General features: G+C 44.5%; 1 protein-coding gene across 1 annotated transcript; it reads left to right on the plus strand.

Moving 5' to 3' along the window:
* The first annotated feature begins 504 nt into the window (after positions 1-504).
* fzr (fizzy and cell division cycle 20 related) lies at positions 505-22,253 on the plus strand. The gene is made up of 8 exons (XM_084577470.1): positions 505-1,094; positions 8,089-8,298; positions 9,444-9,632; positions 10,813-10,935; positions 16,253-16,402; positions 17,659-17,787; positions 19,320-19,592; positions 20,235-22,253. The coding sequence occupies exons 1-8, from the start codon at positions 1,026-1,028 to the stop codon at positions 20,511-20,513; spliced, it is 1,422 nt and encodes a 473-aa protein (XP_084433596.1). The 5' UTR covers positions 505-1,025; the 3' UTR covers positions 20,514-22,253.
* Positions 22,254-25,276: the final 3,023 nt, after the last annotated feature.

Raw genomic sequence — 25,276 nt, forward strand, 5'->3', positions numbered from 1 at the left:
GACAGGTACTGCGCCTTTCCTCTAGAAGTCTCATCTTGTCTAGCGTTCCTGCTATCTGCAATCCCGCACTTGAACGCGCGTCAAGGAACGCCATGTGACAGCTGCTGCTAAAGCGGGACACACTGTCCACTACAGTATGAGCCATTAAAGGCCTTAAAATAAAATCCAGCGGTGAACGTCGGCTATTTGCGTTGTTTTTCCATCTGTGCTTGATTGCCGATGTTGCACTGAGAATCTGTGGCAAAAATTGCTAAGCAGCCCTGCTACAAAGGTTCAAATAGAGCGCCATAAATGATGATGATGAACAATTTAAGATCTATGTATTCCAAAAAAAAAACACAAAAGGACAAAAACAAAAGACAAAAGAAAAATAAAAAACTAAAAGATAACATCAAACAATATGTCATTGTTGTGATCAGTTCCTCGTCCTGTTGTCGTTTTGTCTCTTGGCCTCAGAAACGCTGCTACCTACGCGTCCTCTACGGACGCTGAGGAAGTAGACAAACGGACAAACGCTTGGGAATGCCTAGAGGAGGCGCCAGAGGCCATAGGCGCTGACACCGCAGTAACGGCTGTGTATGCCGCCATGCGCACCGTTCGGTACGTGAATGTTTGCCTGTGTTGGGAGTAACTTAAGAGGAAGCGCACTTCGCTTCTTGTAAGCTATTCCTCCAGGACAAACCGCTCACGTTGTCAAAGCATCCCAACAAAGCCACCTCGCATCCCAGCGTCCGTCGGTTCTAGCACTGCGTCAATCCTGCGCTGGACGCAGCTGCTGTGCTTGCCGTGCAGTTTTTCTCGTTCTGAGGCCCAACATCGAGCTACTGGACAGAACTGCGACTTCCACCTGTCAGTGACCCTGCGCTATAAGTGCTGGACGTAAAGCGGTGGTCCAGTGTTCTGATGTGAACCCCCTGTGCCAGTTCCCACCATCAGGGCTCAACGGCGGTTTGCTCGCACGCCACCTGAATTGCCGTGCACTTGTTATGAGAGATTTAAAGGGCGCGATTGTGAAAGCCTGAAATATGGACCCTGAATATGAAAGACGGCTTTTGCGCCAGAGCAACGAAGGTCCTGCATCGCCGTTGAGTCCCGTGAGTAGAAGAGTTTCGCTTTTTGTGGCACCAGCGCAAAGCTTTCCTGTCGCATGTTAATTTGGCTGTGCGAATGTTTACATTTCCAAAAAGGCAAATAAGAAAGCTAAGTGGCCTTGCTCTGTTTATGCGTATGTGCGAGTGATGAAATCAGAAAGTGAAAGAATTCTTAACCGTTGCTATCCATGCAAAATCATCGTTGAGAATATAGCCTTTACTAAGAGCTGGCTCCCTTTGTACAGCGACTAATGCTGCTTACCATATGTTCGTTTCGCCTAATCACCGCACGCTGATTACGCAAAAACCTCGCTGGGCATGTTGAAACGCGTTCGTCGTTTCCGGGAGTTCCAAACGGGCACGCCCACCGCGGCTTGTCGGCACTGCGTTCAGAACTTTCTCCATGTAGATGTTTTTTTTTTATGAAGCGTTTCGTGCGTTCAAGACATTTACACTGTATTTTTGTCTACATTGAGCTCTAAACTCTTTCGTCAAGTTTATTTGCTTATGGATTCATTATCTTAATGGGCGGCAATCAGCTGTTTTCTTTGTGTATGAGTATCAGGTTTCTGGCATTGAAAGAACAAAAATAAGCCTAGACTTGACAAACAGCGCCAGTCATCACCATGGGGCCACTTTAACTGGTGTTCCACATTGATCTAGTGTATTTCTTAAGTGCACCAACTGGTACGGCTAGCACAAAACTAGTTACCGTGTTTTGTAAGCCATGTAAACTACCAGAAAAAGAACACACATGACCTGAGGGATTAGGGCCTGTTTGACAGTATTATTTAAAAACGATTAGGCAAGCCAGCTTTAATAAATGCATTTGTTATCATTACCACGGGAGATGGGCATAATAAATGCCAAACAGCAGCTGACGTCAGTGCCTTATGTAAAGCCTGCCACGCAGAGTTAAATATGAACTGTGTCTGAGTGCTAGGCGGCATGCCTTGCTGAAGAAAAGGTTGCCCATAAGTACTAAACTGAGCGAATAATAATAATAATAATAATAATAATAATAATAATAATAATAATAATAATAATAATAATAATAATAATAATAATTGGTTCACAAGAAAGGAAAGGCACAGTGTCCGTCACAGTTCTGTGGACACCTGAACTGTGCTTTAAGGGAAATTGGAATATGGTAGTGAAAGAGGAGAGAGAAAGAGAGAGGGGTGCTATTGGAGGGCTCCTGAGTGAGTAATTTTGACCACCTGGGCATCTTTAAATCTTTAACCTGCACTGTCATCATGGGTTCCAACCCAGGTTCGAACCCAACAGGTTCAAATTCGAATCTGCTCCCACAGCACACCAATGCCTCTTCGTTTCACCTCCATCAAAACGCAGCTGGCAGTGGTTGAGGGGCATCTTATCCACTGCACCACTGCAGTGGGACACCCTAGTGGAGAGCTGCAGAGTAATTTCGACCATCTGGGGATCTTTAATGTACACAAGCGTATTTGACCTTCGTGTGTTGAAGATGAATAACTACTCTCATGTGAAACTGCTGAATCTCGGTGGTATTTTGAGAATATGGATGCCTAGTAACAGTAATGATCAGAAGGCATGATTATATCCAGCTTGCACCATTGCATATATATATATGCTAATGCATAGGCATATAGATTTGGTTTGTGAACTTCCCAAAGCGACTCAGGCTATGAGAGACGCTGTAGTGGAGGGCTCCGGATATTTCGGCCACCTGGGGTTCTTTAGCGTGCACTGACATCGCACAGCACACGGGCGCCTTGCTTTTCGCCTCCATCAAAAAGCAGCCGCCAAGGCCAGGATTCGATCCCGCGTCCTTGGGAACAGTAGTCGAGCGCCGTAACCACTGCGCCACCCCGGTGGGGCGCATATTAAGTCGACATCTACTATTACTGCATATAGTAATAGTAGATGTCGACTTCAGCAGCATCCAAAACCGTACTACTTGACAGTGCATTGATTGGCATTAAATGAAATCGGCTGTAAAGACAGTGGCATTTAAAGGGAAATATCTTCATTTTGGTAGTATGTTGGCCTTTCTGACAATGTTCTCAGCTGTAACTTCTTCATTTAGAGAGCATGAACACCATATTGTAGCTATGCTTAACCCATTAGCATAAATTGCTCACCATATGAAGTTTGCATGTGACCACCACTAAATAATTTACAGTTCAGTTTATTCTTTCATGCTGTTTTAGCACGATGGCATTAAATGCCCTGAACATGAGAAAACCCAGCATTGGTGTTATCAGCGTTGGCATTGTTGGTGAAAAAAGACCGCGTCATGGCTTTGGCAAGTGCTAGGACGTAGGGCTTCCTGACTTTACACGTCCACATGACATGGCCAATCTGGCAGGAGCTGCAACTCGGACCTTTCCTTTTAGCTGGGTGGGTGAGATCAGAATCAGCCTTCCAAGAACCTTTCATTCTGAGTCAGACATGCTAGCCCTATACTTTGTCTCACAAGATATCTGCAGCGCTGCAAAAGGCAGAGGAACCCTTGCAGTTGTGCTCCTAAATGCCTCTCGCCCCTGCACACTTTAATAGAGAACAGTGTGTTGCAAACATCTTGTGAAATGAAGTATAGGTCACACAGGCACGTTTGCATGGCTTGTTTGAGTGGGGCTCTATACCTATGTCAAGTGCCATTCCGTATAAGACTGTATACTAAACAGCACGTGCATTATATTATAGCTACAAATTAAGAGATTAGTAGATAGGCAATAGAAAAGTCTATGTACGTGAACAAATAGCACTTGTTAAGAGAATAGGCAGATTGGAGACATTAACGCTGTTTCATTGTACCTTTAAAAGCAGAGCTTTAAGGGTCCCCTCAAATTGTTATTTTGGTTTTATCCACCGAACTATGGCCGGGATGTTGGAAGTTAGTATGAATGACATCAGGGAGTAATTTATGATCACTGCTTTTTTGCCTGTTGTCATTTGGACTCTTGAGGCAGGCTGACCTTGGGGTTCTAGGGAAGGAAAATGACAAAGCTACAATTATATGCTTATATTTTTATGCTTTGCATAGCCTGTACAGAACTCTCGAATCAGAGCTGTCATTTAGAAGTTGAAACATCATGAGTGAAAAAATGGAGTTAATTATTTAGGGGTCACAGACAACTACTACGTGTGATCGATGTATATTGGTGTCTTACGCTTCATTACAGAGAAGAAAACACTCAACTGGAAATTTGGTCTCTTGCCCTGCCGGGATGGTGCAGTGGTTAGGGCACTCGACTACGGGGCCCAAGGATGTGGGATCGAATCCAAGCCTCAGCGGCCGTTTTTTGATGGAGATGATAAGCAAGGCGCCCATGTTCTGTGCGAAGTCAGTGCACGTCAATAAACCCCAGGTGTTCGAAATTTCCAGAGCCCTCCACTACAGCGTCTCTCGTAGTCAGAGTAGCTTTGGATCTTTAAAGCCCCTAAAATCAAGCCAAGCTGGTGTATAAGCTCCTTTAAAGCTATATTGATCTTTGTCAGAGAGCTATGCTATATTAATGTATTTGAAGACTTATCTTAATGATAAGGTTCTTCATAGCCATGGCAAGTATTCTTCCATGTAGTACTTGATATGTTTGCGGAGTCTGCAGCCAGGTTTGGTTACCTTACCTTTGCTCTGGCACGGAAGATCGGTTTTCAGTTGTTTTTTTTTGTAATGAGTTTTGAGATGGAAAAGAACTGCAGATGGATAAAAAGACCTCTAATAATTAACACGCATATGAATTTACCGCTATAGCTATTAATCTTGAATCTGTTGTAGCAGTAACATAGTGGTTGCTTTCATTAAATGGTTTGATTTTTGATACCAATGTTGAACTGGTGCTTAAAGATATTGTGAAGACAGCTTCTAGCATTCCTCACTTATTTTCAAAAGCCCAGCCGAGGTGGTGCAGTGGTTAGGGCACTCGACTACTGTGCCCGAAGATGCGGGACCAAATCCCGGTCTTTGCGACCACTTTTCAGAGGAGGCGAAAAGCGAGGTGACCAAGTGCTGTGAGATGTCAGTGCGCATTAAGAACCGCAGGTGGTCAAAATTTTCGGGGCCCTCCCCTACTGTGTCTCATAGCCCGAGTCGCTTTGAGACATTAACCCCATAAACCAAAACAACCAAAGCATATATTTTCAAAAAGTGCAGGTTGTATTATGCTACTTTGCTTTATCCCACATTATGACAACATTGCTTTGCTGCATTTTTCTGGACAGAACGCCTGCCATGATTCTGGTCTGACATCCTTTTCATGAGCATCGCGTATTCTGCCGCGCTCATGTTCGAAACCTTGACAAGCAAATTTGAGGTCTGTTCGATTCGGCTGTACACTCTGCACCAATTCCGTAAAGTTCTGTGGCAGTGCCGCAAGCGTGCAGTTCTACTTCTGGCAGTTCAAGTGCAGCATCGTCACTGGCTGCTTCTTAAACAAACGGTAGAGTGCAAGCCTTGTTGTCTGCTGGCCTTGGCGTCAGCAACAAGCTGTGTGCCGCTCGCATCATATGGCACCAACGTCCCGAATAACGTGACAAATTCCCGCCGGGGTGGCGCAGTGGCTACGGCGCTCGACTACTGTTCCCAAGGACGCGAGATCGAATCCTGGCCTCGGCGGCCGCTTTTTGATGGAGGCGAAAAGCAAAGGTGCCCGTGTGCTGTGCGATGTCAGCGCACGTTAAAGAACCCCAGGTGGTCGAAATTTCCGGAGTCCTCCACTACGGCGTCTCTCATAGCCTGAGTTGCTTTGGGATGTTAAACTCCACAAACCAACCAACCTAACGTGAGAAATTTTGAAATGGCACATGGAAGTGAAGCTTTGCTACGAACCAGCCTCGATCCATGTACATTGCTTGTACATTGTAATAAACAGCGAAGAGACTTATATTATATTCCACTTGATCGTCATCTAGAAATACCGTCAAGGAAATGGCTACGCATACTTCACAATACATCTAAAAAGAAAACGCGTGCATGTTTGATGCATTGTCATGCATGTTTTGCTCCAGCAGCCAGGTTATTTGGGAATCGGGACGTTGCCTCCAGTTGATGTGAGTGGCATACCCCTAGACGACAGCATTCATTAATTCATGAACACTAATGCACAAGCAATTACAAGCCGGCCGAATTATTTATGCAGTTGGCTAGCTCACATTAAAAGGTGAATCAGGTGATGAATTTTCAAACAGCACATCACAACGACGTGTTGTGATGAACCAGCCTCCATGCATGTGCATCATGCGACAGCTGGTGCAAAACGCACACATCCTACTGATCACGATTAGGCAAGCATATCATACTGCATGCATGTGCATGTTTATTTTTCATAGACGTGGAGTAAAGTATGTGTCGCGATTTCCGCAGTGAATTCGGGCGCTGTCTCGTTGACGAGTGGAATAACTCTAGTCTCTTTGCCGTTTATAACAACGTGCAAGCCATTCTTGTGCAAGCTGTCTTCTATGCGGCGGCAGCAGGTGGACCATTTCAGCACTCACCACAGAGGAGGTGGAGTTTCACTGAACTTTTTATGAACTGGACCTGCATGACATCTGCGTTTATTTAAACAACCGGCATCATGCAGAAGACGCCATGTTGCACCAGTGAAACGAATGGCGAAGTGCAGCCCCACAAGAACTAGTTCATGTAGGGCAGGTGAATCAAACGGACCCTTTGGTTGACATTCATACTGGTGGATGAATGCGACCTCCATCCTCTGGATGAACATGAGCTGACTGAGTAGTGAGGCAATGCAGAAATTTTTTTTTCTGGATCTCCATCCTGAAAACTTGTTTCTAACTGTACGTACTGTTAGGCAGTGTAACCAATGTATAGCTATTCTTCCAGCCAACTCAGCACTGAAAAAATTCATTGTCACTTGGTAAAACGAATGACCCTACGCTTATTTAAATGTTTCATGGTAAAGTATTTAGCATCATACAAGTTAGCTGTAGCAGTAGCAATAGCAGCATTAGTAGTAGTAGTTGTGGTATGTGGTTATTTAATTATATGTATCCAAAAAGAAGGAAAAGATGTTTACCAGCTCCGGTATCTGTTATCTGATATCTGAAGCACCTGAATTGGGGCAAAGAGTAAGACCAGTGTTTCCAAGATTGTGTGGTTTCGCCTGTCACGAAATGCTATTGTGAATTAACTGATCTCAAGCTGTTAGGAGTGACCACAAATTGCATAGTTTGCCCTTCTGCAACATTGTATAATATGTTCTAACTGCCATGGTGGCTCATTGTTTAGGGTGTTCAGCTTCTGGGCTGGTGGACACGAATTTGATCCCTGTCATGGCGTTTGTGTTTCGACGGAGGTGAAACGCAAAAGGTGTCCATGGGCCGTGTGGTGTCACCTGGCACTCTCTGGGTCCGGAAGGTGCCTGCTGCGGAGTATCTCTGTTGGAGCACCTCTTGGCATCATTCCGGCTTGCTGGAAAGTTCTTGGATGATGATAGTTATGAATTTTCCCAAGTCCACTGCTATCTCCTAGGGGCACTCGGTATGCTCTCCACTCAATCCACCATCGTTCTCCAGAAACATCATCTCCCACGTCCACCTGCCCCCATCTTGGCCACTCGGGTTCTCCACACGCACACACACGCGCACGCACACACACACACACACACACACACACACACACACACACACACACACACACACACACACGCACGCACGCACACACACACACACACACACACACACACACACACGGATTCTTCACTTAAGGGGGGCAGACTGCGAACAAGAAGTGTCAGCACTCAGAAGTTTAACACATGTTTGTTTGTGACCTGTGACTGCTCTTAACCAAATCTTTTAACTAAGCTTCTCCATTAATTTTTTTGGAAAGGAGAAATTTCAAGTAGTTTGTACAGCATATTATTTCTCTTAATTGACATTTGTGGTTCCTTCTGCATGAGACATGTCCGAGACATGGCTGCTGTGATGCTGGAGCTTCCTGTAGTTTCTACAGCTGCACACTTGTTGCTTACGCGGTTCTATGCTGTTCCCCCAGGCGACGTCACCGCGGTCGCATCTGGGTGACCGCTTCATTCCAAGCCGTGCAGGGGCCAACTGGCAATTGGGGCTTGCTAGGATACCTGACAGTGCCCATCGCAGTGTCCTGCCCAAGGCCAAGGACACCAGTGATGGCTCCAAGGACAGCCTGGCATACGCCTGCCTCATCAAGAACGAACTACTGGGAGCTGGCATTGAGGATGCTAAGGTGAGCTCAAGGCAATTTGGGGCCAAGCCAGAGGAGCTTCTGTAGCAGTTTCTGCTAGGATTAAAACGGTGCCGCCAAAAAGTCTGGTGTGATCCCATAGGGTAGGGAAGCGTAGTCTCTTGAATGCTGGCTTGGAGGCTGCATTTGGCTTTAGTTTTTAGCATGCTGAATTCAGCGCTAGTTTAAAGTTAACAGCTGACAGGTCCCTACTGTCCTGTGTTTCCCATGTCTGATCAGAGGAAGGGATTAAACTCTGAAAGTGACATAGTTAGCCTCATTTCTTGCGTTGAGGTTGGTCTTGTTTGATATAGAAATTAAAGATAAGAAACCCACCAGTGTAATGGACTCCTACAGAAACTGTATCAACATGCTATAAGTGCAGTGAAATTTGTTAACATCGTGCATGAGTTGCATAGTTAGTTTTCAGTGAGATTGAAGTACTGTAGAAAAACTACAAGTTTCAAAGTGAAATTTACATGTTTGCTGCAGCGCTTGGAGTTACTTTAGTGCTTTAGAATGGATGTCAGAAAGTGTGCCTCTGCTCCTGCGGCAGGCTTTGCTGCAGGTGCTGTATGGTACTTATAACTTCACATCCTTTGCAATAATAAGGAAACTTGCAACATGCATAAAGATGATGCCAACGTGGAGTTTGTTTCTACTTGGGTTAAGGTCAACTTGGTTTGTAGTTCTGCACGCAGCCTAGCTGACCTTATTTGATGACAGCAGTAAACAATGGGAGGTACAGCCACCCAAATTTTTAACTGGCGTGCACGATGGCCGCCTTATCTGTGCTCCTCCGTATTAGGCCGGATAAATATTGCCGGAAGGTCAAGATTAAGCATGGACTTGGTGAGCCCTTTTTTATACTTGGACTTTTTGCAGGTTAGCTCCTCTGTACCACTCAGAATCACACAGATACGGCCGTCACGCACGCCAATTAAATATTTGGGCGGCTGTACTCTCTCAGTGCAATTGTGCATTTGTCTATGCTGCAGTTTTCATGAGACTTCGTGGAAAGGGCAGAAGTTTGGATGACTTTTGTACAGACAGTGGCATACCTAATATTGGCTGCCTTCACCAGTATTTCTCTTGTCTCAAGAAGAAAATAAAAAAGGAAAGTGCGTCTTGTCATCCTATTCATGCAGGAGCCAACGGAGGAACGGCGTGTCTCACAAGGCCACTCGCCTTCAGCAAGCAATCTGTTCCGGTATGGAACGAATCGGCCGTCGGAGCCATGGTCGCCCTACAGCCTGTCGCCCGTCAGTGCCAAGAGCCACAAGCTTCTAAGCTCCCCACGCAAGCAGGCACGCAAGATCTCCAAGATACCCTTCAAGGTGTGTTTCGTCTCTTTTCCTCCCTTCTGTATTTTCTCTCTCGCTTCGCTGTTCCGCCAAATGCAAAATGCGACAGCCAGCCGGTAGGTGAGCAAGTCACTGTGCTTACTTTCTAACAGCACTGTATTTAATTGCTGCTGTTATGTGAATTTGTGAAGCTTTAGCTGGCCTGTTCTGAAGAGGACATAAAGGCAATATGCTGGGCAAAAAGGTTACAGCACCCTCTTCACGTCCCCCCCTTTGTGCCACCTTTCTGTGGATGTTACAGCACCTTTCCTGATCACCGTAATAAGTATTCATTGTTATTTTGGCTGAAAGGCACACCGCGAACACAAGGTGATAATAAAAGGCCTCAGTGATATGAAGTGCCAGATCTGTATGAATCTTGACTCTGGAATACGCATGGTGCTGTAGCATTGGTGCTATATGTGGTACGTTAGTATTATTTTGACCTAAAGAGGAGTATGACTCACCATCTGTGTGAGCACCATGGTAATCTTGGGACATCATCTCTGACCTGAGATAAATGCCTGCTGTTGTATGACTGGGAAAGCATACCCTAGTGGCCTGTTATGCTAAACTTGGCCATTGAAACCCCTTTCAGTGGCACCGTACCAGCTTGGTCTTTTTTTTGCAATGTCTTGCAGTGTTTATGGTACCCTTGTCCTGGTTCTCCAAACTCTAGTGGAAGTCCTTTGTGGAAAATTTGCCTGAAAATCGAAGCCTTTTGAGTTTCGTATTTCTAGGCTCAAAGCCATTGTGGTACATGTTTGGCAGCTTCAGCGTAAACAAAATATGAGCAGACATGGGTCTGCGTCTGTCTAGCCGTAGCGCACTTTTAGTGGGCTTGAGGTTTCGAATTTTTGTTCCTTAATGCAACTTTTTACACTGCAGCAGTTCTTGTGGCAAGTCCGCCACGTCATTAACTCTCTTGTGAAATGGTTTGTTTGGGGTAGCAGTTTTTGGGGACGTTTGGGTCTTTCAAGAAGAGTGCTTCACTTTTTAGGCAGGCCATTTTTTTTTCTATGTTACGAAGGGCAGGATGAGTTTGTGGATACAAATGTGATGTTCTAGTTTTCGCTTTCAAGTGAACAGAAAAGTTAAGCCTGTCTTTGGGGTTTGGCATGTGGCGCTTGCAGAACTTATGAGCACTGCGTATCTACCGTTTGGGTGCATGCAGGTGTTGGATGCACCCGAGCTCCAGGATGACTTCTACCTAAACCTGGTGGACTGGTCGTCAACGAATGTGCTCAGTGTTGGGCTGGGAGCTTGCGTCTACCTCTGGAGTGCTTGCACATCGCAGGTGAAGACCGTTGATGGCAATGTATTGGTGAGGCCAGTGACTGTGTCTGGGGCCGGCGGCTGCTTTAGCTTCAGTCGCAGTGTTGATTGAGAGGCCTTTCTGCTTTTTGGGCGATGCAGCCTTGTTGTTTTACAAAAAGAAATTACTCTTAATCAGTGACTGGTATTTTGCCTGTCCTGTGTCTTGAGTGTATTATACATCTGCTTTAATATGGCATGTAAATCCCATTGAGGCTCTGAAAAATGAAAATGCCATATGTAGCTCAGAGATAATTTGAGGCACAACAGTCGTGTAGAAAAAAAATTTAGTTTGCTTTGCCCCGCAGGGGGCATCTGTTAAAGCAGATGTTTGAGTATACTGTGTGACACTGCGGACCCCGAGCACTCACGCTTAGCCGTGCAAGGCATCCTCCTGTCCAGGGAAAAGGAGATCCTGGTGGTTGAGCTGATACCAAGGTTTTGGATCTTGAAGGCCCCTCGGCGGAGGTGACATACCACTTTGGCCCCGTAGAGAGAGCTTCACGTAGATGGTGGCACCTCTGGGCTGACCCACCCAGGGAAGACCGGCAGTCTCCTTTTCCTGTCCTCACCTCCATCTTTCACTTTGCTATATTCTATCCTACAACTGTCCACTTCCTTCTCTTTTTATGTATATTTCGTTCTTCTAGGCGGCGAGGGTTAACCTTGTGTGGTTGACCATCCTGAGTCACGCCATATTAGGTTATAGTTGAGGTGTACAGCTGGCGTGGGCAGGGTGCTTTTTCAAGCTCTTGTCGCGTCCCCTTGTTGGAGTCTATGGTGGGTGGCTGGCATCATAGCCAAACAAAAAACAAATGAATTTTGTGAATAAACTGAAATTGCAAAGAACTGCTTAATAACTTAGGGCACGTAAAGGACTTTTTTTTTTCTTTTTTTCTTTTTTTTTTTTTTTTTAAGGACTTATTAGTGACATACTCACCTGTAGCGTTGTGCTTGCAGGAAATGAACCTCAGTCCCCAATACGAATATCCTAAAAAGAAAGTAGCCTTCCGCCGTGACTGAGAGCATGCAAGTAGGCTCTCGGGCGGTGTTGCCATCATAGTCCAAAACCATATCGCTGCTCGTGAACACAAGCTCCAAACTCTGCTAAAAGCAGTAGCTGCCACACTTCTTACTTTCAAAACCATCACAATTTGCAGTGCTTGCGTAGAGCCACACCTCAATATAATGCTTCATGATATTGATCTTTTAAACCAACTGCCAGGTCCATATTTAATAGTTGGACATTTTAATGCCCACTCTTCTTTCAGGGGGAGTGATAAAACTGACATAAGGGGAGTTTATAAAATTTTATCTTGTGCAATAACTTCTGCCTGCTTAACACCGGAAAACGAGCATATTGCTCCCCAATCTCAGGAACAATGAGCTCAATCAATTTATCTTTTAGTTTCCCCTCTATTTTTTTTCTGTTTTAAATGGGAGATCCTAGATAATCCACGTGAGAGCGGTCACCTACTACAATCAGCTTAACAACATCACCATCAATTATTTCAACAAAACCGCATTGTTGGAAGCTCTATTTAGCTGACTGAAAACTTTTTAGTGCAAAAGCTAGGTTAGAAAAATTATATTTGGAAGATATTAACGTTGACGAACTAAATGAAAAATGTTACCACTTATATCATAGCTTCTACACGCCTTGCTATCCCTCAATCATCAGGAGTAGTGCGACGGAACCGTAAAGTTTGGTGGACAAGATTTCAGGGAGGCGAAGAAACAATGAAATAAGGCATGGAATGTATTTCATAGGTACCCCACACAGGAGAATCTTGATTTTTAAGAAAGCTAGAGCTAAAGCACGCTATGTGCGTCCAAATGCTGGAAAAGCGTCATGGCAACGTTACATCTCTTATAAACATTCGGGTAACAGCTAAAAATATGTGGGATGAAGTAAACAAACTAAACTGCAGGTACTCCCCATTCACAGTCCCTCTTCTTACAGACCCAAATATCCATACAAGTATTGAAGAGCAAGCAAGCATTTTAGGAAAACATTTTTTCATGGTGTCTAGCTCATCACACTATTCAGAAACATTTTTTAAAGTATAAAAACAAAGTTGAAAGACAAAAACTACCTAAAAAAGAAAATGTTCACGAGTCACACAGTAGTCGTTTTACACTACAGGAAATAAACCTCGTGCTCTCTTCATGTAAACAGACTGCACCGGGCCCAGATGAGGTACATTATCAAATGCTGGCTCATCTTTCTCAATCTGCAGTTGAGGTGCTCCTGAAATTTTTCAATTAAGTATGGATGTTAGGCGAAATACCGACGGCATGAAAGAAAGCCATTATTGTTCTTTTATTGAAACCTAGAAAGTCTCCAACCTCTCCTAGCAGTTATAGACCCATAGCTTTGATGAGGTTTCTCACAGAATCCTTTGAGAGTGATCTAAATATTAGGCTCTCATTTACACTTGAATCTCGCAAACTTCTCAGTATGTGCCAGTGTGGTTCTAAAAAAACATGTTTGACAACAGACCATCTTGTACGCTTAGAAAATAGGGTTTGAGTAGCATTTATGCACAGACAACACTGCCTTGCAGTCTTTTTGATTTAGAAAACTCTTACAACACAACATGGAGGTTCAGAATCCTGTGTGACCTAGGTGACCTTTGTACATATTCGCGGTAGAATGCTAAACTGCTTGAATGACTTTTTGTCCCACCGTTCATTTCAAGTATGTTCAATTCTATAACAGCTCCATTTCAACTCCATAGAAAAAGTAATTCCAAAGTCCATCATGTACTCAGTTTATCGCGATGACCTGCAAATAGCATATACGTTTTCTAGTGTAAAAATATGCGAGAGACAACAGTAAGTAAACTAGCTACATGGGCAGATAGAAATAGTTTCAAGTTCTTCACGTCTCCAAGTCAGTAGCTGTTTTGTTTTCACTTAGACGAAGTCTGAACACTGATCCCACAGTCTATCTCAGTAATGCTGTGTTACTGGTAAGGCATGAACACAAATTGTTAGGCATTACCTTTGGCTGAAAGCTGACTTTCCTCCCCCACATAAACGCACTCAAAAAGGAATCCTTTCTATCTTTGAACGCTGAGGATCCGACAAGTCATGCCTATTGCATTATCGTTCTGTTGTACGCTCGTGCTTAGATTACGGTGACATAGTGTGTGGATTCTCAAGACCCTCATATCTGAAATGACTTGACCCGGTCCACAATTTAGGTTTGCGTCTGTCAACTGGTGCTTATAGTACTTCACCCTTAAAGAGCCTTTACATGGAAACAAATGAGCGGTCCCTTGCGTACTCAAGAACTATGCTTACATTTTCTTGCATTCTAAAAATTTTTTCACTACCGAAACACCTTTGTTACACCATAGTTACAAAATGCCTATCCAGGACACTGTTCAATAACAAGTCCCAAGCAGTGAAGCCACTCCTGCTTCGTTTTGAGGAGAAGTGCAAAGAATTAAACATATTGGTGCACTACCTAAAGTTGCACATTGCCCCACCTCCTGCCACTCTGGTACAGTTTAAGCACTTACAAAATTTCACAAAAGCCGGGCACCACTTCAGCACCTATTACAAGAGGTTTTGACTCGCAACTATAAATGCAGAAACTATAGAACATTTTATACTGATGGTTCTAAAACAGCATTTTATGTAGGCAGTGCTATAGTAGAAGACAAATTAGAAAAAAAGAGTAAGGTTACCTCAGTGTACTTCCATTTTCACTGCGGAGTGCTATGCAGTCTCCGTGGCAGTAGAAAAAAAAAAAACAATAAAAGAGAATGAGAAGAAGGATGTAATTTACACAGATTCCCTAAGTGTACTTACGGCCCTTCACCCTGGTATTCATTTACACCATTGATCAGTGATATACACAACGTAACAAAAGCCACAACACGAGGACACAGCATAAAATTTTGCTGGGCTTCGAGTCATGTTGGAGTTAACGGAAATGAGAAGGGCAGACGAGTACAACAAGCACAGCATCGAGAAATTGAGAAAGTGCGCATTCCCTACAAGGACAGCTTAAATTTAATGTACCGCAAGCTAAAAGAAAAATGGCAGTCAGAATGGAATAACGAAGCGAAAAATAAGCTACACCTAATAAAGCCTGCCGTAGGAGAATGGAAGTCATGCTCGCATCAAAAACATTTCATTGAATTCATCTTATGTCTCCTGCGCATCAGACACACATACCTTACGCTCAGCTTTATTCTTTCGAGACAGGAAAGACTGACGTGTAGACTGTGTGGAGAAGAAATGACAATAATCCACATTTTATTCTCATACAAATAACTGGGCCCCCCCCCCCCCCCCCAAGATGAGAAAAAAAAAACACTTCCGACAATTCTTCGATGAACGCATTCCTATCATCCCCGCCTACATATCGGACAATCCTCACTCAATACTTCATGTGTTGTTTTATTCCTAAAAGAAGCTACGTTTTTAAATGAGGTATCATATTTTAGAGCAATGTTTTAGATATATCACACATGCAACATACTAAACCTCACGCTTGGTGCATGATGGCCTTAGTAGCCTATGTGCTATTAAACCCAACTATACTCAACTTTAGTTTGCGCTTTATTTACTTCGAATTGATTTGCCAGAAATTTGGGAATGTCCCGAATATTGCCGCCAGGTTTTAGCAGGTATTGTGCTTTGGCAAGATTGCGTGTACTAATTTCAGCAGTAACAAAAACCATGTGATATCTTGATTATATTATGCATTGCAGAGTGATGTTGCAGAGAGGTGAATGGAAATACTTGTGGAATTTGATGGGGATTAGGCTAAGGGCTGTCAATCTTTCTAGCGTCAGGGAACAGCAGTGGCTTTCAAAATGTGCTGGAAGCCTTTACTTCCAGCCTAACTTGGATAGAAAAGGTGCATGTAAAAGTTCAAGCCCTCAAAAAGTACCCTAATTAAACTAACAGCAGCCAGCTGTGTAGTGAAGCAGGCAGCTGTAACCAGTTATAGAATGATCATTTTCGAAGTAATGTTAGTTGAGGAAATGTAGAGGTATGCACGAATTTAGGCGTGTAGGGGTTGCTGAAAAAGTGCTACTGGAAGCCCGAAGCTACAGTGTAAACCTAATGTGAGAACCTCTTCATTGAGCTGCTGGCACAGATCGGTCGTTTTAACAGTCACAGCTTGCAGTGGTTGGGCATGCGACCATAGGGTTTAGTTTTGACTCGACGTAGTGGATGCCACTATTGACGTGCATAACTGGGCAAGTGCACTTAGCTTGAGCTAAAGGGATGGTAGCAGTCACTGTGAGCATTCTGTTACATTTCCTCTCCCCCAGGTGACGCGCCTGTGTGACCTTTCCGGTGAGGGTGACTCGGTGACGTCCGTGGCATGGGCTGAGCGTGGCCACCTGGTGGCAGTGGGCACCCACAAGGGCCTTGTCCAGGTCTGGGACGTGGCAGCCTCCAAGCAGACAGCGCTGCTGCAGGTAGTACAGGCGTTTTTTTAAACACCTGCATGTCTGCAGGATGAGCTGCACTTTTCTGTGATGTCAGGCTTGCTTTCAATTACATCGTTATGTGGTCCGGTGCAACGTTTATTTTGTTGCCGAGCGTTGTGTTGATTTAGAAGCGGGTAATAGAAAAGAAGCACGATTTTGTTGGGCAAATGAGCTTAACGAGCTGGATAACTTATTTCACATTTTGCACATAATTAAAAATATGCAAGAGGTGCTTGTTTAGTGCTGTGAGATATGGCAATGTTTGCAATGTGCCATGACACTAGGCACTCACTGCTTTTCGCAGTGGTGGCAGATAAAAGGTTGCCAAGTTTTATGGTATATAGGAAAGGTAAATTATTCCTCTCTGAAGAGCCAAATCTCCAGCATGAAAGCCCTCGCAGCTTTTTTTTTTGTCATCCACCACGATGACTCAGTGGCTGAGGGCGCTCAGCTGCTTAACTTGACTCATGGTCAGTCCTCACCTCAGTGGACGCACTTCATTAGAGGCGGAACTGATTGAAATGCAAAAGATGCCTGTGCATTGCATGGTGTTACTGCACTCTAAGGAATTCCAGGTGGTCAAAATTAACCTAGTCCCATTTGCTACAGCATTTCTCACAGTCTGTGTGCCACTTTGGGACCTCTAACTTTTCGTGCTGGACCATAACGTACCTCTTCGGTACATTTTGTGCTCACATGAAAAGATGTTGGAACTGCTTCCTGAGCAGAAGTCGGCAAAATGTTCGATCAGTTTTGTGGACTCATTTACCTTGAGCGTAACAGGAAGACTGGCATGCAGGTGAAATGCTGGGTGTTGTGTGTAAAAACCTGACATCAGAGGCTTTTTAGGCCTCACAATTTTTCTGCTTTTCCGAAGGATTCTTCATGATGACAGATGACAGCAGCTTTAAAGAATGCTGATAGTTCATGCTAAACAGTAGCAGTGCCTGCTGTGTGTCACCACCGACTTGTTGGGGGGGGATAACAACACAGTACCGATATGTGTTGCTTTCTTCTCTGGCGGCCCTTGTTTGTTCCTGTGTCGCCCACCATATCTGTCCTTTTCCACTTCTTCCTGTTCCTAGTGCCCTCTCGTGCTCATTCGTGCAACTACAGGGTACGCTAGCACCCCCTTGTGGCACCCTCCTGCAACTTAGTGTGCTGTAACTGGCACCTCTGTTGCCACACATTCTCAATATAGGTGGCATCGACACTGTTGCCTTGTTATTGTGATATGTGCACAGGGCCACTCGGCTCGGGTTGGGGCACTGGCATGGAATGGAGATGTGCTGTCATCAGGCTCACGAGACCGCCTGATCCTGCAGCGGGATGCTCGGACGCCAACGGGAGGCGCACCTGAGCGGCGACTGCAGGTATGCGTTCAACTTCCAAGTGTTCTGCTTCGTGCAGAGAATAATTTTGTCTGTTTTGCTTACACATGCCGGTAGCTGTGTTGTCCATCAGAGATATAACACTGCCAAGTCCATAGAATAGAGCTACAGCAATGTGCAGCTAGTTTAAGTTTGATTTTTATGGTGCCATAAGATACCACAGTGGCTGCTCTTCTTTCATTTTCATGGCGTTGATTGTGCTTTGCATTCTAAATCCTTCTGTATCACAAAAGAATAGAACTATTCTCAGCATCAGCGAGTATATCTGCTTTCTCCATGCTCTGATTTACAGTACACCTTCATTAACTTAAAGTTCTAATAAGAAAGAAAAATTGCAGCACAGAGCAGTTTGGAGGTTAGCCAGGTAATGAAACTTTCGTGCACTTATTATGCACTATAAAATTTAGGCATCCATCTGGGCTCAAATTGCGACACCAAGCAATTACATCAGGAGCGTCAAGTAGCAGCACAGCAGTGCAAGAAACAGTTGGCAAGGTATAGCGATTGTGTTTATAAAAATACAACATCCAGAATTTGCTGCCACCATGTGCAGATGGCGCCACTGCTCTTTAGATTGGGGTAAATTTTTGATGAGAAGCAGCTGCTCCTGTGCGGGACCACTCCCCTGGTGTGCCCACTTGCTCTGGCCCCGAGAGACTCTCTGACCTGAATTTCCGCCATGAATTCTGCAAGCTTAGGCGCCTGCAGTGTTGGCAACACTTTCCGTCCTCAGGTGTTAAAATTGCGTGGAGACAGTGATAACAGGTGTGTAGAGTGCATGCTCGATGCCCTTCCTCCTGAATTATTACATTTGGTTTTGAGATCGCGACTTTGGCGACGTGCAGGCCGCGTGCCTGTGCGAACTCCTCGCAGTACTTACAGCACGACAGGAGACCTGTGATATGTGGTGTCATGCGCCAATGTCTGTGGGCCGTGCGGGCCGCGCGTCCCTGTGAACTGCTTGTGGTGCGTACAGCCCGGCTCGCAATCAATGATTTGCGAGCAGCGCATAGTTTCCAAAGCTGCTGTCGCAGTTAGCACATTCATATCTTCCGTAGCTATACGGGAGAGAAGTCAGAACATCTGAAAATTCACACATTGCATGCAATGCACTCTGGCCGGAGAATTTTAGAAATTCGTATCATCCCGAAGTTCGCATGAGCCAAATTCGTTTGGCCGAGGTTTTACTGTAGTTATTTAAAGAACCGGCTGAATTGTATAAATATGGGAGAGGCCTTCGCCCTGCAGTGGGTATAGTCAGGCTGATGATGATGATGATTTGAAGCATACGAGTCAGAAGTTTTTGTTTTCTGCATTGCTTACAAATTGAGGGTCACTCACTGCCACGGTCAGCCAGGATCTGAATTGTTGCTTGCTGGAAAATTGCCGCCACTCTCGGTGCGGGGAAGTGCGCGATTAATTCCTGCAAGCATACTCAGTGCAGCTTTGCCTTTAGTGTAATAGCTGTGCAATTGCATTGTCCTTTGAAAGTAGCGTCGCCATGTCTTATGCAGGGCCACCGGCAGGAAGTGTGTGGCCTCAAATGGTCGCCCGACAACCAGCACCTGGCCTCGGGAGGCAACGACAACAAGCTGCTCGTCTGGAACCTGAGCAGCAGCACCCCCGTGCAGAGCTACACGGAGCACGTGGCGGCGGTCAAGGCTATCGCCTGGTCCCCGCACCAGCACGGCCTGCTGGCCAGCGGCGGAGGCACGGCTGACCGCTGCATCCGCTTCTGGAACACCCTGACGGGGCAGCCAATGCAGTGTGTCGATACGGGCTCCCAGGTGAGGGACGTGGCACTTCTGACAGCGTGTGGCGCAACTAGAGGTGTGCGGGTATTCAGAATCTCGAATATAAATCGAATATGTTTTACTATTTGGTCCGTATTTATGCTCGATACTCGAAAATTACTGAATATGGTGAAAATTTTCTAGTTCTTAAGTGGTGAAAGCAAGAACTGTGGCGACGGTATCTGTAAAGCCTCAGTCTGTAAGTGGTTTAAGGTGTGTAGAATAGAGGTGATTAGAAATAGAAATGAAACAGGAGTATAATTAGAATTGGAGTACATAGAGTTAAAACTGGAATAGATCGGTAAATGAAAGAGAAATGGCATCACATTTACTGCGCATCATTCCAATTCATTGACCCTAAAGTTTTTTTTTTTTCCCTTGCTTTTCCTCCGCATCTTTCCATCGCCACCGAAGCTGCAGAACTGTGGAACATGGCCATCACAGCTGTTGCTGTTGTCAAACTTGCAGTTCTCCCTGTTGTCAAACATAGCAGTTCTCCCTTCTTTCTTTCAACCTTTCTCTCAAAATCAAACAACTGCCACCATAGCATTGGTATCTTTATATTTGTCAGGAAATGGTACCACCGTTCATTTCTGTACTCTTTTTCTAACATTGCGGCGGGTGTCTGTGTTGCAGGTGTGCAACCTGGCATGGTCCAAACATGCGTCTGAGCTGGTGAGCACCCACGGCTACTCCCAGAACCAGATCCTCGTCTGGAAGTACCCCTCTCTGACCCAAGTCGCCAAGTTGACGGGACATTCGTACCGAGTGCTCTACCTTGCTGTCTCACCCGACGGCGAAAGCGTCGTCACCGGTGCGGGCGACGAGACGCTGCGCTTCTGGAATGTGTTCAGCAAGGCGCGGTCTCAGCGGGAAGCGCGGTCGGCGCTCAGCCTTTTTGCGAGCATACGCTGAGCCGCGGTGATGGACATGTGTTATGAAAGTGCAGGACGTTAGTGATATAAACAAAGAGAGCAAGGTGCAAGGGTGTGCCACTGCCCATGTCTGCAAGCCACTACCGTAAAGGCACTCGATGTGCCAACGAGTTTGATTACTTAAGTGCATGGGAGTTTCATCATCGGCAGCGCATCCTGTGGCCAGCTGCACTTTGAGCCCGTTGCACGGTTAACTGCGGGCGCTAGAATTGTTACACTGACCTTGCCATTGAGTGCGCTGCCAACCGATGGGTCCAGCTCTGAAAATATATGGTCCAGTTTAATCTATGCATTGGCCTTATGTTTGCTGTAATCAGCTCCTGACCAGTGCTTAGAGTTTTTAGTTTTGCTGCAACACTGCTTTTGCAAGGGAACATTGTTGTGGCCATCTCACGCCTGCTCTTTTTGACCTTTTAACTGGTATAGTTACAAAGGTGTATTAGCTTGTGGTGCGAACATGGCTCTGGCCACAGGAATCTGCTGCTTGTACTGTTTCGGCATTTGATATTTGTTGATGTTACCTCCTAATTTGTCATTAACAAAATCGAGTGAATGAACTTGGCTGTTTGCCAAAAAATGTTATATAAAATTTGTCAGAACGTGCCAGTGCACAGTCAGTCCAGGCCAAAATTTAATTGCATTCGTTATGTGCAATGGCTGAGAGTAAATCTATTGTTATTGACCTCGCATTTGTAGTAGTTCTCGGTACCTTTTGTATTTGTTTGTAACAGCAGCACAGTAGAATTGAAATAAGTCAGTCATTGCAAAACTGGGTGCTCTAGCAGTCTTGTTGATATGCAAGTCTTTTATTTATACAATCTTGAATTCAGACGACGTCGCAGCTGGTAGGCTCACGCAGACCTTGAAGTGCTGGCATCGTATTTGGTTTCAGCTTTTTGGTCACTCCAAAACTGTGCTCAATCATAGTCTTCTCCAGTAAGTGTTATAAGCTTCAAAGCTACATTTGCTGTCTCATTTGTTCCTATCAGCATCAATGCTACACTCACTCCTAAATTGCCTGCTTGTATTTCTTTGTCTCTTGTGTACAAAACAATGTCTGAAAACGAGCCAACAGATAATCGAAAACAAGTCGACAGAACGCCCCTGATGTTTTGCAAAGCTTTTTCTGGGTGGCGCGTGTGGTCCTGAATCACTGCGGAGAGTGTATGAAGCTCGATTTCAATCATTTGTAAATTACTTCGTCAAGACAAATGTTAGGCATGATTACGAAGGTCATTGGTATTTGGTGCCGATGCAGGTTATTTGTTTTGAGTCGTGTGCAGAAAGTTTTTATTGCTTCTAAACATTTTGCCTTGTGAGCCCACAGCTTTCAGCATCCCGTTGTATCATTTCTATGCGGGACATGCAAAAATGATTGCGGATAAAAGCTACGCAACCAGCAACCCCATCCTGTTCGTTATTATCGTAACAGGACATTTTGTTCACGAGCCGTTGTGTGGGTCATTGTACGTAGTACTGGAAGCGGTGTCGCGGGTTGATTTGAGGAGTTCACTGGTGTTTCGACACTGTATACCTTTTGATAGTGACCAACACTGTTACATCCCGACTTATGTCTTGCTGACTTTTTTTTTCCCCCGTTATTTTGCCGCATGTCGCTGGCAGTGAGGTTGTTTTGTTGTATCCATCATTTTTAAGCCATAATGTGGCTAACCCTGAAATGAAGAGCAAGAAATGCTCAATAAAGTAATGCTGCACCCTTTCTTTGTTTCAAGCCTCTTTCATAAAAAAAAAAATTAGCTGTGGTTTAGCTTGTGGTTAAACCTGGAGTTACGCGAGAGCAATCTGCATGGCTATGCTTAGGTTCGGCTTGAAAGTAAAGACATGGCTTTTGCACATATTAATTTACTCTATGGTTTGAGCTTTATTAATGCCATAGGAGGATCACTTCACGTATAAGCACCCCTTGCCTCTTGTCGTTGACCATTCGTGTGTAGAAGACTTTAGTGGTATGACATTGTCTCTACGTCGACCTGCAGGGCATACCGCCATCACAACGTTCGAATGAACCTTCTGTCCTAGCAACTCGCTGTTTTCGTTTGCCTCTACTAACTACGAGCTATCCGTCTTCTTTTCCTTCTTCTTCGGGCAGGCACAGCGAAATTGTGAGACTGTGGCTAATGTAGCTCTCACTACAATATTCATTAGTCTGGCTACATCTGTTATAGAAGGAAGGTCTGTTATAAATCTTCATTTAGATTGGTTATCCGCCCTTTTCACAAGGCCGCTCTGCGCATGTGTGCCTCCACCCCTGGTTGAAAACAAACCACCAACCCCAGCTGTGCATGCGGAGTTCTTGGCCTCCGTAATCGGCGCAGCCGTACCTTATCTCGGAGGCCATGTGTAGTTAATATTTGTGACCGGTGTATGCGATAGATGGCGGTAGCTGTCCAGAACACACACCGTCATTTTGGCAGCGGCTGCATCTCCCAAGGATGTTTTCTACCAGTAGCAGACGAATTTTCCACCACTCCCAGAGGGTGCCATATTTTGTGAAAAAGGCAGATTGTGGGTGTTTTGGTTGTTTAGTGCATGGTTTCAGGGACAAGAAATGGCCCATAAGAACAGAATGGGGAGAGAACAACACGCATGTTTTGTCTCTATCCTATCGTTTTGTCAATGCGACAGCGGTAAAAGTGCCATGAAAGCAGAGTCTGTGGGATGGCATTAGTGTTTGTGTGCGGCCTCTAGCAGCCAACTGTGGCAGGTAAGAGAGAAATTGACCGTTTCATTTGTAAGGGAGCAGGGAGAGGCCGGACTACGAATGACTCTCTTATAATGACTGGGGGTGTGCAAATACTCGATTCACTGAATGAGAATCGCAGGTTCTCGAATCATGCAATTCGTGAATTGACTTTACCTACGATTCAGATGTTCTTATTGTATTAGGGTGAATAAATGATGCAAAGCACGTATTGATTCTTAAGCCCCCATGCAGGTATTAACAATTTCTCAATAGCACAATCCTGATAGGAGTATCAATATATATACTTACTAAGAATTGGCCAACGATTTCACACTTCATGTCTGCAAAACATACACCTCTTGAAAAACTGCATTGCTTGATAATATATGATTGCTTCAGTTCATCATTTCGATTAATCGGTAATCATTTCAATAATCTGATTTCTTTCTTGATTCAATCTGTTATTCAAGAGTGACTGCTGGGCATTCACACACTCCTAAAAATGAGTAAAAATGACTTGGTAATTACCAAGTGTGTGAAAGGAGCAGTGACAATGAGGAATGGAATAACAATAGAACTAGAATGGAATAGATTGTCGAGCAGAAGACAGCAGAATCAAAATAGATTGAGGTGTGATTGTTGCATCAATTCAATCGGTCACTGCAAAATTTTTTTTAATGCTATTCCTTGTTCATGGCTCCATCAGCCTTATCTACTGCCAGCTGTGGCTTCTGTATCCTTGCAAATTATTTGTTCCTTCCACCTGACTTCCCATCTCCCTCAGCTATATTTTCCTTCCCTTGCTATCTTAACAACCCTTTCATTATCTGCCCCGCCGGGGTGGCGCAGTGGTTACGGCGCTCGACTATGTGCCCAAGAGCGCGGGATCGAATCCCGGCCTCGGTGGCCGCTTTTAGACGGCGGCGAAAAGCAAGGCGCCAATGTGCTGTGCGATGTTAGTGCACGTTAAAGAACCCCAGGTGGTCGAAATTTCCGGAGTCCTCCACTACGGCGTCTCTTATAGCCCGAGTCACTTTGGGACGTTAAACACCACAAACCAAACCAAACCTTTCATTATCTGTTCAGTGCATTACTTGCCCTTGTGATTACTTCATTTCCATAGTAACGTGATTGTAACCCAATTGATTCTCAAGCATTGCTCAGTCTTTGTCTTTCATGGCTGTACTTTCCATTGCACAGCATGAATCCTCAGTGTAACTTTAATACTTTTATTATTGTCTGAAGTTTGGCACTGAAAGGAAGTACTAAGGTGGCCTAAACTAATCTGGATCCCTCCGCTAAGGTTTTCATTGTAGCTCATTTGCCTCCTTGGGATGTTAAACCCAACTTTTACAGTTTTATCTAAAAAAAAAAGAAAATTGCTCTATATTTGTACTTCAGATCCATATATAATGCAGATGCTTTTTGGAGCACATGATTCAAGAGAAGAAAGCTCGTTATATTAGAGAAAATGCAGCAATGCCAGTATCATGTCTCGTACCATAGAAACCTGTCGGCATGTTACTGCCGGTACTGGCATGCTTGCCACACTTGAGCAGATAAGGGAGCAACCAATCATCAGCAGAACTTTGTTCATCACTGGATTCTGTGTTTCAAGAGAACACACAGTTAAATTAATCATCGCAATATTAAAACTGCAGGAAAAAACAGGACGGAGGCAAGTTTTTTGTGCGGTTTTTATTCTTACGATGTTCCACCAACTGGCCTAATCAATCACATTCTCATTATTTCAATATTCCTAATGATGTTCAGAAACAAGATGTCTTAAAAAAAGAATGGAGTGCGGCTGCCTACACAGAATTTCACGAGAGATGGTAAAATCCGCAGAAATTTACTATGCATGGTTATTTTTTTGTTGTCTGAATCTGCAGTCACTACTTGACCCAGACACATGTACATACATCCAAAAATATGCTTTACCTATCTTGTTTTTTTTTTTCTTTTTTTTTAAAGAAGCTTACTGCTATTCTTCTCGTGTTCAGGTCTTTATTCATGCACTATAATCTTCCCTGTAAAAT

This window comes from Amblyomma maculatum, chromosome 8, assembly GCF_055883805.1.
Source record: "Amblyomma maculatum isolate TAMU_Amacu chromosome 8, ASM5588380v1, whole genome shotgun sequence".
Taxonomy (NCBI): domain Eukaryota; kingdom Metazoa; phylum Arthropoda; class Arachnida; order Ixodida; family Ixodidae; genus Amblyomma; species Amblyomma maculatum.